At 49.2% G+C, this 13237-nt stretch overlaps 1 protein-coding gene across 1 annotated transcript in view; it reads left to right on the top strand.

Moving 5' to 3' along the window:
- The first annotated feature begins 1667 nt into the window (after window positions 1-1667).
- ARSG (arylsulfatase G) overlaps window positions 1668-13237 on the top strand; it is a 65245-nt gene continuing 53675 nt past the window's right edge. Inside the window, exon 1 of the mRNA NM_001048098.1 lies at window positions 1668-1885. Within this exon, the coding sequence (NP_001041563.1) occupies window positions 1668-1885 (218 nt within the window). The remainder of the gene's footprint in view (window positions 1886-13237) is intronic.

Below are 13237 nucleotides of genomic sequence, written 5' to 3'. Positions count from 1 at the left end.
AAGTCTATGCCTCCTTACTGACCCTGTAGATTTAGGGCTTTCAAGAGAAGTAGGGATGATATGGTTTTCTTCTGTGGTTCCCACTTGCAACCTGCTGTTGAAAAGCCTTACCTTCAATTCCTGTTTTTCAAAACTCAACTGATTTATTGCTTTCAGGCTTGTCCACTGAAGCTGCATCATCTCCAGTAGGTTAAGCATCTCCAGTTAGGTTAGTTTTCTTCTTGGACAAGAATCATGATGTTTTTATTTCTAAGCCTCCTGGTACTCAAAGTGTGATTTAAGGGCTAGTAATATAGGCCTCACCTGGGAGGTGAGGGTAGTTAGAACTACCCCAGCCTTGCCTACTGAATGTGTATTTGATAAGACCTGTAGCTGATTTGTATGTACATCCGAGTGTGAGAAGCCCTAGTTGAGCATGTCTTTAGACTTTATTAAAAATTACATTGTTGAGATATAAAGGGACAATTTCCATTAACATTTTTTGGAAATGGGTTTTTCTGACATTTATTGTGAAAAATTTCAAACAGATAGCAAAGTCAAGAGTTCTACCACAAAGTACCCATATATCCTCCACCTAGATTATACCATTAATTTTCTTTACGTTTCTTTTTTTCTCAAATTAATTTCCATCAATAATTTTATACAGAAATATTAATTGACAGCATGACTGTTAGAATCATGTCTTGGTAACAAAGGTCTCAATCTTTCTTCTAGAATTTTCAATGGATTTGATAAGGTCACAATTCATTTGGGGACTTCTTGTGAATCAGAGAAGCCTGGTGGTGTGGGAGTGGGGGGAGAACCAGGATTTTGCCGAGTTGGATGCTGGCCCTTGCCCCTTCCAGGGCATGAGGTCTCAGTGTCCTCACCCATATAGTGAGCGGGTTGAGAGACCTCATCCCTACTGGCGCTCCCAACCCTGTGATTATAGGCCCATTGCAAATATTATTATCATCACGATTCCTCAGGTGGAGAAACTGATGAGCCAGCTACATATTTAACTAAGAAGGAAAACATCTGTTGGCATGGGAAAGAGATTATTTCCTAAGCTACTGAGTAAAACACAGCTGCACCGGCAGTTTCAACTCTGTTTTCTTGTCAATTTCTGTTCTTTCAGGAAACCTTACAGAAACATGAAGCCCTCAACCATCTGGAGCTGAGAAACTCATTCGAGGCTGACTGCGGCTTCTAGAACGTCCAGGTGTTCTGCAGATGTGAGAACTTAATCCCGCACTCTCCAGCTGGAGTCCCGAACAGATGCGCCGCTCATGCTCCAGCCCTAACATCCCTGAGCGCAGAAGGCTTGTTCACGAAGTGGCCAAAGAGCATTTGTTGTCACCGTTGTCTGATGCCGGCACACCGCCGTCCTCTCCCTCGGAGCTGCAGTGGGGCAACCACATTCGAGGTTGCAAGTGTCCTGACTCTCCTGAATTAAGATTCCAGGTGCGGGCCTCATTTCTGTAGCCTGACCATCCTTACAGGCACCACCACCAACACGAGGACCACCACCACCTGTATCTTCTTGCAAACTCCACCACTGCTCTCCAGGGACCCCCTGCCCTCCAGGGACCCCCTGCCCTGAAAGGGAAACAGGGGGAAGCTCCCGGAAAAATCTTTAGCTGTGGCCCATCGTCACTCCAGACAGTTATTACCCTCCCCTTCTCACCATGGGCTGGCTTTTTCTGAAGGTTCTGTTCCTGGGGGTGACTTTCTTGGGATGCCTTTATCCCCTTGTGGATTTTTGCCCCAGTGGGGAAACAAGAGGCCAGAAGCCAAATTTTGTGATCATTTTGGCAGATGACATGGGGTGGGGTGACCTGGGAGCAAACTGGGCAGAAACGAAGGACACCGCCAACCTTGATAAGATGGCTGCAGAAGGAATGAGGTGAGTCTTGAGGGTGCCAAGCCAGCATCTCTGTGGATGTCTGGCTCCCTGCGGGAGAGGGCAGCGGAAAGCACTTAAAGAACAATTGATGGGTCCGTGCTGATTTAGTTAATTGATTAATTCTGTTTGAAACTAGTACAGCATCTTGAAGAAATCCATCCATTCATCCATCTGATAACATTAGGGATGTGTGTGCGTGTGCGTGGGTGCATGTGCTAGGAGCTGGGAATACGGAGGTGAACAAGATCCCTCTGGTACTTAACATCTGTGTGAGGGGATGAGTTAAAAGGAAAGTAGGAACTACAACTGAGCACATGAGCCCGCATCAGGGAGTTTTGGGAGTCTGCAAGGTAGGCCGTGGAACCCAGCCTGGGGCCAGTTCAGGGGAGCAGATGACCTTTGAAGAGCCACTGAGTCAGCGAGGCCCACAAAGGTAAGAGGACTTGTCTGTGAGCGGATGGGACTTACTGCTCCATGGAAGGGCACACCATCCAGGGAAGGGCCTGTGCATCCGAGCGGGTCTGGAGGTTCATAAGCCCCCTTCCCGCTCGGAAAGAGAACATGTATGAGTGTTTAGCCTGCTGGGTAGGCATCTCACGCTGACGCCAGTCCAGCTGCTGGTCTAGCTCAGATTCCCACCTGTGCTGTGTCCTGTGCCTCCGTCCAGTGGGGTGGGGATCGGTCCGGCTAGCTGGTTGGGACACCACGTGGGGCATCACTGCAGTACTTCAGCCACTTGTAGCCTCCAGCCTGGGGCTTCCCTGGTGATAGAGTCTCGGGGTCCCTGCATCTGGTCTCACCCACTCGAGTCCGTCCTCCTCACCTTGGCCAAACTGAAAGTTCTAGAACACTCCTCCATTCCAATGTTTCAGTGGCATTTTGTGGCCCTAGGGATGCAAACCAAGCTCTGGACAGCAGCTTCCAAGACCAGCCCCTCCTCCACATTGGTACTCAACCCGCGTCTCCACCCCCACCCCCACCCCCCACCCCCCACCTTCACTTGTTGTCTCTGTCTGGGTCTCCCGTATGGGCCTCCGTCTTCCAGGGGCACTTTCTACTTCCAATGATGCATCAGTTTCTTCCTTCCTTCCTTCCTTCCTTCCTTCCTTCCTTCCTTCCTTCCTTCCTTCCTTCCTTCCTTCCTTCCTTTCCTTCCCTCTTTCTTTCTTAAGATTTGCTTTTATTTATTCATGAGAGACGCAGAGAGAGGCTGAGACATAGGCAGAGGGAGAAGCAGACTCCCCATGGGGAGCCTGTGTGGGACTTGATCCCAGGACCCCGGGATCACACCCTGAGCCAAAGGCAGATGCTCTGAGCCACTGAGCCCCCCAGGCATCCCTGCTTGGTCAGTTCCTACTCACCACCTGGGACCCTAGTGCCTCTTGAGGTCCCCGGGAAAGCTTCCGGGGATGCTGCCTGGGTTCCCTGCTGGGGTTCTCTGCTAACCCCCTTGCTGCTTTTCATGGTGATTGTGTAACCACCTCACCCCCTGTGTCAGGTTGGATAGGATGCTCCCCCCCCAATTGATGCCCACCTGGAAACTCAGAATATGACCTCGTTTGGAAACAGGGACTTGTTTCCTGTTTTTAGTATTTAGTTATGGATTTTTTTTGAAGATTTATGTATTTATTTGAGACAGAGCACAAGTGGGGGGTGTGGGAGAGAGAAACAGACTCCCAATTAAGCAGGGAACCCGATGCAGGGCTCCATCCCAGGACCTCAGGATCATGACCTGAACCAAAGGCAGACACTTCATCAACTGAGCCACCCAGGCGCCCCTTAGTTATGGATCTTAATGATACCACCCTCCATGGAGAGTGGGTCCTAAATCCAATGACCACTGTGCCCATATAAGAAGAGAGAAGAATGCAGAGAGACACTCAGAGGAGGTGACCTAAGGCAGAAGCAGGGAACGCAGTGATGTGTCCGCAGGCTGAGAATGCCAAGGATCGCTGGCAACCGCAAGACGCCAGGAGAGAGGCGTGGGACAGATTCTCTCTCTGAGCCTCCAGAAGGAACCAAGCCTACTGACATCTTGATTTCAGACTTCCAGCCTCCAGACCCTTGGGAAAATGACATTTCTGTCATTTGAAGCCTCTAGTGCTAATTTGCTCTGGCAGCCACAGGAAAATCCTACAACTCCCTTCTAGCCCTGGTCTTCAGGAGGAAAAATGCCTGGTCTCTTCTTCCCCTCTTGTATTCCTAGCACAGAGCATTGTGCCTGGCACCCAGTAGGCAGTTGATAAGTCACTGTTTATCAGTGAATGGGCTTTAGGTCAAGATACCTTGACATGTCAATCCAATTTTGCATGTTGGATTCCCACCCCCTCCCCCGGGAGAGATTTAATCCATTGCATTTACTAAATCCTCAAAGGGAACAGGATTGCCAAATGCTTAAGAACTTCTGCTTTTAGTGTCAAGTGGGTTCGTGGGGAAGTATCTGGCCCATTATTTAAACCGAGATTTCTGGGGCCTGGACCTTCCCCTTACGGCTGTCCCCACCCTCTCATCCTGTGCAGAAACAGCACCTCGTATGCAGATGCAAGCACCGTTTGGTGGGCTCTCCTATTTCTTCCTCCCTTTATGAAAATGTTCTCTCCATTTGAGCCTGTGACAGGGGCCAGGCGGCTGGCCCTCTGGCCCCATGTCGGCAGCGGCTCTTCTCTCTGTGCTTTGTTGACAGGAAAGCAGGCTTCCTGTGAGGCCACGGGTTGATTCATCGCTGGCTTCTCCCCCTGCCTACTCACGGCCAGTGGGGAACCATGACTTTCAGACGAGAACTGGTTGCCAAACAGGGTCTCTGGGCGACTTGAGAAAGTGTCTTTGTTTTTTTATTGTCTCTTTTTTATTAGGGTATTGTTTCCTAAGACTCTCACAACAAATGACTATATACTGTGTGGCTTAAAGCAACTCACATTAATCCTCTCACAGGTCAGGAGGCTAGAAGTCCTGAATCAAGATGTCGGCAGGGTTGGAAACTTCTGGAAGCTCCGAGGCAGAATTGGTGCCCTGCCCCTCTTGTTTCTGGTGGCTGCAGGCGGTCCTTGGCCTCCTGGGCCTGTGGATGCATCACTCCGTTGTCTGCCTCCACTGTTCCATGGGGCTCACCCTGTGTGTGTGTGTCTAAATCCCCTTCTTCTCATAAGGCTGCCGCCACTGGCTTTCGGGCCCATCCTAATCCACTATGACCTCATTGCAACTTGATTACATCTGCAAAGTCCTATTTCCAAATGAGGTCATATTCCCAGGTTCTGGGTTGACGTGAAATTTGGGGGAGATGCTAGTCAACCCAGAACAATTAGCTATCCCGCATAGGTCTTTAGCCCTGCTCCTAACATCATCTGCAATGTGGCAGGTGCTTGATGAACGATTGTTGCTTTGAAGACTAAATATCCTGCTTAAGAAGTTGGTCTCAGGTTCAAATCCCAGCTCTACTACTTTCCATCTATGTGACTCTGGACAACTTACATCATTCCTTGGGGACAGTGGTAGCACCCGTCTCATAGGATGTTGTGGGGATTAGATTAAGTCATCCATGCAGGCAATTAGCACAGAGCCTGGCTCACGATAGACACAGATATATGTGAGCTATGGTTATTTTTGGTATTGGTCTTAGAAATAATATCCATTTGAATTGTTGATGTGAATTGGCTACTCTGCATAATGAAAGATTTAAACGGTAAATCGTGGAAGGAGGAGTGGGTTCCAGAGACAAATCCCTGTTAATCTGGATGTGGACCATCCACACTGAGCCAACATCTGTATTTGAATCAAATGTGACAGTTGTGATAATAGCTAACCCGTCCTGTGCCTATGTGAGGTTCCAGGCTCTGGGCATCACTCCGGTTAATTCTGGCCACCACCCATGTTTCTCTTCTTTCAGAAGAGATGAGGTGAGGAAATCAAGATCAAGCCATTTGTCCTCTTGGGATCTGCTTGAGTCTGTTCAGTGCTAGACCAAGTCCCCAAGGCAACATTTAAGTGTCTCCATAACATTTCTTGCCAGCACACACCATTAGTGTGGATTTTTCTTCTTCCCCATTTGGTTATGGTAGATGTGATTTGCCAAATTTATGAATGGAATGGGCCCCATTCACAACATGACCCGGATGTCATTGTTGCAGAACAAAAGGATTCCCTGGGGAAAGAAAGGCAGAGCTGTTAGTGCCTCAATTTTGGTTCCTTTACAGACCTCTTAACTTCCATTTATGTAGTGGTGAAGGAGGGATCGTGGCCTGAAACCCCACAGTCTTGAGGGTTATGACAGAGCTATGTCATTTATGGTAGCTCAGGCCTAAGAGCATCTCATCATGTTATCACACAGGGGTAAACTGAGGCCAGAGAGAAGTGAAGTATTTTTACTACTCTGGTCGCTTTCCAGCAGGTGGGGGCAGGTTATCTAGTTTGCACTTGTCAGTAGGTTCACCCGACAACCTGACTTTCGCCCTTGACCTGGTGGGCTGGGCGTTTTGTCACTGTGCTGTGCAAATCTGAGCTGAGAGCTACTGTTGAACATTTGAAAGTTTAAGAATAATAAGATAATCCAAAGAAAATAAAAATGTCAGAATTCAGGTGAAAAGGCTAGGGATTTAGTAATCAGCTAATACTTAAACCACTTGGAGGGACTCCCAGGCTGGCTTAGAAGGGAGTTGATAGGACACTGTAGGCTCATTCACTTGTGCAAATTGACTTGCAAGTACGTTACCTTTGCACCTTGATTTCTTTCCATCCTGTTCCGCCCCTTCTCAGTCCCCAGTCTAATCTGAGTCAAGTCAATGCTGCTGCTGAGTAGAGGCAGTGACTTAGCTAGGAATCAAAGATCGATATTCACCCCTGGAAGGTCAGAGGCTCTCGGGGGCTTGAGTCTGTTTCTAGAAAGGGCCTCAGTGAAGAATGAATTGATCTGTCAAATCAGTCAAACACCTTCTGTGATTTCTGTTCTCGGCATTGGCTTTTGGCAAACGTTCATTCATCCTGTTACCTCTCGGAGTTTTCTCAGCTGTCCCACTGCCTCCGGGGTTTTGCAATGATCCCAAGGAAGCTGGGAACCAGGCTGCCATTCATAACTGCAGGGGATGGTAATGAGGTCTTCCTGAGAGCTAGGGTAGAAAGAACATTCTGAGTGAGGCTTATCTTGATAAGGGAAAGTTTCCCTCCCCACCATGCAGTCCCCTTCCAGCTTTATCTCCATCCGCTGGTACAGTGATTCACTTGATCTTAGCCAAAAGGCTGAGAAGCGATTGGTACAGTGATTCAGACTTAGGGTTGAGGGAGAAAACCTCTTGGCCTGTGATCTTCACTGCTTAGAGAAATCTGCTCAGCATCCCAGGACAGGTGATTTTATCTCTTGGCCCTTAGGTCAGTAGGTCCAATGGACATAAAATCATGCAATGCCCACCTACCAACCAGGCAGGCCAAGGTGAAGCTTACATGAAAGGTTCTGTAGGATTTAGCCATGTGGTTCTGTGTAATAGAATGGGGACCTGCAGGAATGCAATCATCTAGATAACACCCAATCTTAGAGAAAAGGAGCTGAAATATTAGCCAATGAGGCCTTGGTGCCAGCCTGGTTCACAAGTGCAAGTTCAAAATTGCCTGTCTGATGGCTATTGTGCATTTTTGTTAAGTCTCCCGACAAGAGTCATTTGACAAGGAATCTCTGCTAAGAGCCCATCATAGGACAAATGCTGGAAGATCCTAGCCAGCTGTGCCCTAAGAGGCTTCCAGCCAGGTGGTAAATAAGACAAAAGAAGCAGCTTTTATTTTTATGTATGTATTTATCTTTGCAGATTTATTTATTCATTTGAAAGAGAATGAGGGATGCCTGGGTGGCTCAGTGGTTGAGCATCTGCCTTTGGCTCAGGTCATGATCCCAGGGTCCTGGGATCAAGTCCTGCATTGGGCTCACCATAGGGAGCCTGCTTCTCCCTCTGCCTGTATCTCTGCCTCTCTTTCTGTGTCTCTCATGAGTAAATAAATAATAAGCAAAATCTTAGATTGAGTACAGGGAAAGGGGCAGAGGAAGAGGGAGAGTCTCAAGCAGACTGTGCTAAACACAGAGCCTGATGTGGGGCCTGATCCCATGACCCCAAGATCACAACCCTGAGATCATGACTTGAGCCAAGACCAAGAGTCAGATACCCAAGTGACTGTATCACCCAGGCACCCCAAGACATGCAGCCTTTAGCATGCAGAAGGGAGATGTGCTGTATGAGCAGGAACCCTGTACCTCCTGCCCCAGGGCTTTAATAACCTGGATAGAATGGATAGAATTGAAGCCTCTGGGATAGAATTAGCACGTTACTTATCCCTTGGTCACAGTCAAGAATGAGAAAGGTCCATGCTGGGCTTCTTGCCTTTTGATGAGAGAACCCAGAGCAAGAAGCATGTTGAAGACAGCCCTATGGGGCTGCAGGAAGAGAGAGTCCATTTCTCCCGAGGGAAGCCAAGAGGTACTTACTTGATAAAGGACTTCACTGTTGAGACCTTAAAGAGGAATAGGAATTAGAAGAAGGGGGAGGAAACCATGTTATAGTAAGAGGGAAAAACTTGAGCAAAGACCCAAAAATGCCCTTTCACTGGACACATATTCCTGGAGGTTCCCCCAGGCACTCTCCCAGGTGCTGGGAATGTATCCCAATCCAAACAATAAGAAGCCCTTACTTTCCAGGGTGACCATTCCAGTGGTTGAGTGTGACTGGGACGGAGGTGGAAGTGAGGCTGGGCCAATGGACCTGGCCGCTGGTGAAGGGCCTTGTGTGCATGCTCAAGTGTTTGGACTTGGTCCTGGAGGCAGTGGGGGCCTTGAGGAGTGAAGTCATTGGCCTGCATTTGAGATGGATTGCTCCAGCTTACCAGGGGTGGCCCATGCTGGCAGCTGGGAGGGCAGTGGGCAGATTGCAGGAGCCTCCAGGATAGTGTATGGCTCAGGGTTGTGGCAGTGGGGAGGTGTCCAATCTAGGAGGTACTGGGATGCCTGTGTGTGCATGTGTTCATGCTTCTTGTCCTGTGTCTAGTGTGTGTCCTTCCTGGAGTGTGAATGTACTCATATCCACAGTGAGAATGTGGAAGGGGAAGCGGGAAATTGCCAAGGATCATACCAAGCTCAGCTGCGATAATCTTTTTATTTTATTTTATTTTTTTTTAAAGAACAGAGTATGAGTGGATGGAGGGAAGGATGGATGGATAGATGGAAAGATGGAAGGATGGATGGATTAAAGAAAGGATGGATGGATGAATGAAAGACTAGATGGATGGATGAATGAAAGACTGATGGGGGGATCCCTGGGTGGCGCAGCGGTTTGGCGCCTGCCTTTGGCCCAGGGCGCGATCCTGGAGACCCGGGATCGAATCCCACGTCGGGCTCCCGGCGCATGGAGCCTGCTTCTCCCTCTGCCTGTGTCTCTGCCTCTCTCTCTCTCTCTGTGACTATCATAAATAAATAAAAATTAAAAAAAAAAAAAGAAAGACTGATGGAAGGAAGTATGGAAGGATGGATGGATGGATAGATGGAAGGATGGATGGTTGGAAGTATGGATGGATGAAAGGATGGATGGAGGAGTAAAAAAAAACACATCAAGTTTGCTCTTTGCTGCCACACTTGCATGTAGTTTACAAAGGGCTTGCCTATCAGTTCCCTCAATGACCCCACCTGACAACTTTCTGAGCGTGAACTTGGCGGTCTTCCCATTTCACAGAAGGCAACACGGAGGCCATGCTGTGCTCGGTGAGTCCCACCAAAGTGTTTCTCCAGCTCTCACCTCCCACTTCATCCCTCTACATGCAAAGGCCACAGCGAATAATTTTTAAAACCTGTTTCTGCCTCCAAGACTTTAAATTATGAATGGAGCAAAGATAGCCTTTATTCCAGGCACACAGCAATTTAGAGAGTTACCACGGAAAGCCTCATCATCTATTTTAAATTCCTCCTAAATGAAGACTGGACACGCTCAACCTCGCAACATTATGTCCCTCCAGGGCTTTCGGGGCAGCGTTTCCAGCACTGACGTTTTCCGATCCTAATACACGTAATTTATGCGATGGCAAGTTGCTTTGGTTTCTGTCTGGCTGTGTCTTCATCTGCGCCGATTTTCCTGTTAACAGGCTGCTGTAATGTCTGGCTCTGTATTTCCAGCTTGCCTTCACAGTGTATTTTCAGGCTTTAATTAGGACCCCTGTTGGTGAACTGGCCTGAGCCTGCCCAGATAGATTTGGGGGAAAACAAAAGCTTTCCAAATAGCAAGACCATTTTATCGCTTATTAATTAGTCTCTGCCAAACAGAGACAGAGGCTGCGAGAGAGGAAAGGTGACGGGCAGGTCAGTTCACTGGGCCGCCTGGGGTGTTGTGAGGTTTTTTTTTGGGGGGGGGGGCGGGTGGAAAGGTAGCAAGAGTATGGTCAGGGCTCTCCAAAGACCTTGCAATAAAGGAGAGAAGATTGTTTCTGAGCGTTAAGCTGTGTGAGCTTTAACCCAAGGTGGGGAAAGAATTGAACCCTAAAAAGCATCAGCTTGAGCGATTTTGTGCAAAATGGACGAATGTACGTTTTCCAATCAAATGACCCCTTCAAGTTTTGTTTGCTCGCTCACCAGATGTTGCTGGGGTGGTTCCATGCCAGCAAGGCACGCCGCTGGGGGCTGCGCTTGGAACTCTAACCCCGTCCTCGTAGGACCCACCGTCTGGGGAGGACTGGAGGTTACATGTGTTGGAGGAATGCACTAACACTGTTCCCCCGAGGGTGGTGGTGTGTGTTCCAGGGGAGCCCACAGCCAGGCTAGTCGTTAAAGACAGGCAAGCAGGGACAGCGTCTAGGCAATGGGAGTACTGGTCAGCTCGGGCTAGTGTAACAAATACAATAGAATGAGTGGCTTAAACAGTAGGAATTGTTTTTCATAGTTCTGGAGGCTAGGAAGTCCAAGATCAGGGTGCCAGTGGGGTCCAGTTCTGCTGAGGACCCTCCTGGCCGCAGATGGCCACCTTCTCTCACTGTGTCTCACATGGAGGAGAGAGGGAGAGAGGAAGAGAGACCTCTGGTCTCTTCCTCTTGTCAGAAGAACACTAATCCTATCATAGGGATCCCACCCTCCTGACCTCATCTAAACCCGATTACCTCCCAAAGCTCCTACCTACAAATGCCATCATATTAGAGGTTAGGGCTTCAATGCAAACATTGGGTCCATAGTGCCAGGGAAGAAAATTGTGCATCCCAAACCCACTGACAAGCCTCAGTCTACAGAGGACAGAATTTCCCTAAGCTTAGCGGACTGAAGGGTTTTTCTGTGGCCCATTAGAATTCTCGTAGCATTGATTACCTCCACACTCACCAAGGCAAACTTTGGATTCTGATTTCCGCTGTAATTCATGCACAAGAAGAGAACCTGTTGACTGCTCTGACACTGGTTTCTGCACCCATCCCTGGAAGCTAGTTGGGAGACGGGCATTCTGGTGTCTCTCTCAAGCTCATATGGGTTGTGTGGATGTGAGTCAGGCCCTTGGGGCTGGCACCACCAAGGGTGAGTCTCGGGACCTCCCTAGCCCAAGACTAGCCACTTACCCAAGGCAATTCCCTCTGGGTTTACCTTACCAACCTCTGGGTTGGCCTAGTTCCAGCTACCTTCTCTCAGATGTGAAGGGAGTAGAAGGAGCATGGGATTTTGGTTGGGCAGGCCTGCGTTCAAGTTCTAGCTCTGTCATTTCCCCAATACGGGGGCCTATAGTCTTGCCTGTGGCACAGTGCGTGGGCAGGACAAGCTGCATCTGTACCCGTGCCAACTCTGTGGTCTTGGGAAAGCTGCTTGAGCTCTATCTGCCTCACCTCCCTTACCTGTAAGATGGGAATCCTCGTGATTTGAAATCATATATGCAATATGATTGGGGTGGGAGTCACTTGACAAATGACAGCTATTTTTACTCTGATAAGACAGACAAAGGTAATGCCTATTTATACCTTAGGTCTCCGCTTCCGTGTAGCTTCTTTTGAGAAGCACTTAACATGTGTGTATGTGCACCTTGTAGAGCCCAGGAACTTCCTGTCCTGCTTCCTGTCCTCAGAGCTCTCTCACACATTGGGATCCTCCACCACCCTTATTGAGCTTTGGGCAACTTGAGGGCAGGGCTTGACAGTGTCCTCTGTTATATTCTGGGCTCCTATCCTATTGTACGCACACCGTCATAGCCAGGACTGATTCTAAGTGGCAGCAGCCCAGCTCAGCCAGCCTAAGCACAAAAGAGGCGAAGCTTTTGTTCATAAATAAACTCTGCAGAGACCCCGTCTTGTGTCTGGGCTTTTGGGCCAGTTGCTTATTCTTTCAGGTTCCTCCATGTGATGGGAGAGGTGGCCCTTGCCCTACATCAGAGCTTGCGGTTCAAAGGGAACAAGAGAGCTATTCCTCACTGTCCGGTTCAGAAAATTCCAGATTGAAGGGCACCTGGGTGGCTCAGTGGTTGAGGTCTGCCTTTAGCTCAGGGCATGATCCTGGGGTCCTGGGATCGAGTCCGCATCAGGCTCCCAGTAGGGAGCCTGCTACTCCCTCTGCCTATGCCTCTGCCTCTCTCTCTGTCTCTCATGAATAAATAAAATCTTAAAAAAAAGAAAAAAAGAAAAGAAAAGAAAAGAAAATCCCAGGTTGGATTCTGAATAGCCCTGCCTGGGTCACGGGCTGTGGGCCCGATCCTTGAGGATGAGAGGTTGTGCTACTCGGCTTAGCCCACGGCAGAGTCTCATGCCCATGTTGGGGTGGGTGGGTGGGGGGTAGGACGCGGGCATCAGCCTAAGAGTCATGTGGAAGGGGTGGGTGGGGAAGATGCCCGCCTGGTCCAGCCCAGATATTGTCAGGTGAATGTCTACCTTCAGACAAGAAAGGGCTGCCAGGAAGTTTCATGTGCCAAAGTCCAGACTAGAAGCCAAAGTCCAGACTCATCATTGGGGGGGTTGGCTGGAGGACGGGGGCGGGGGGAAGGGCGGGAGGAAACAGTGATGATGCTCACTGGTGAAGGACAGGTAGGAATTTGGAAGGACAAGAGGAAAAGGCAGACTTTCTGGGCTGAGGTGTCACAGAGTCGAGGTGTCGGAGAGGTGCGTGTGGGACATGTGGGAGGGAGGGGGGGCAAGGGCTGCCAGCTGCTCCGGGAACAGGAGTCCTGTTGGGCTGAGCTCCTGGGCTACGTAGGGTGGAGGGGTAGGGTCCTGGAGCTGCCATGACAAAGTAGGACAAACAGAGTGGCTTAAAACAACAGCCGTCTCTCCTCTCACGCTTCTGGAAGGCTGGAAGCGAGAACTCAAGATGCTGGCAGAGCCATGCTTTCCCTGAAGTTCTAGGGTGGTTTCCTTCCTCGCCTCTTCCAACTTCTGAGA

Source organism: Canis lupus, chromosome 9 (genome assembly GCF_011100685.1).
Source record: "Canis lupus familiaris isolate Mischka breed German Shepherd chromosome 9, alternate assembly UU_Cfam_GSD_1.0, whole genome shotgun sequence".
Classification (NCBI taxonomy): Eukaryota; Metazoa; Chordata; class Mammalia; order Carnivora; family Canidae; genus Canis; species Canis lupus.
The sequence above is the reverse complement of the archived record's forward strand: the minus strand, read 5'-3'. Positions and strand labels throughout refer to the sequence as shown.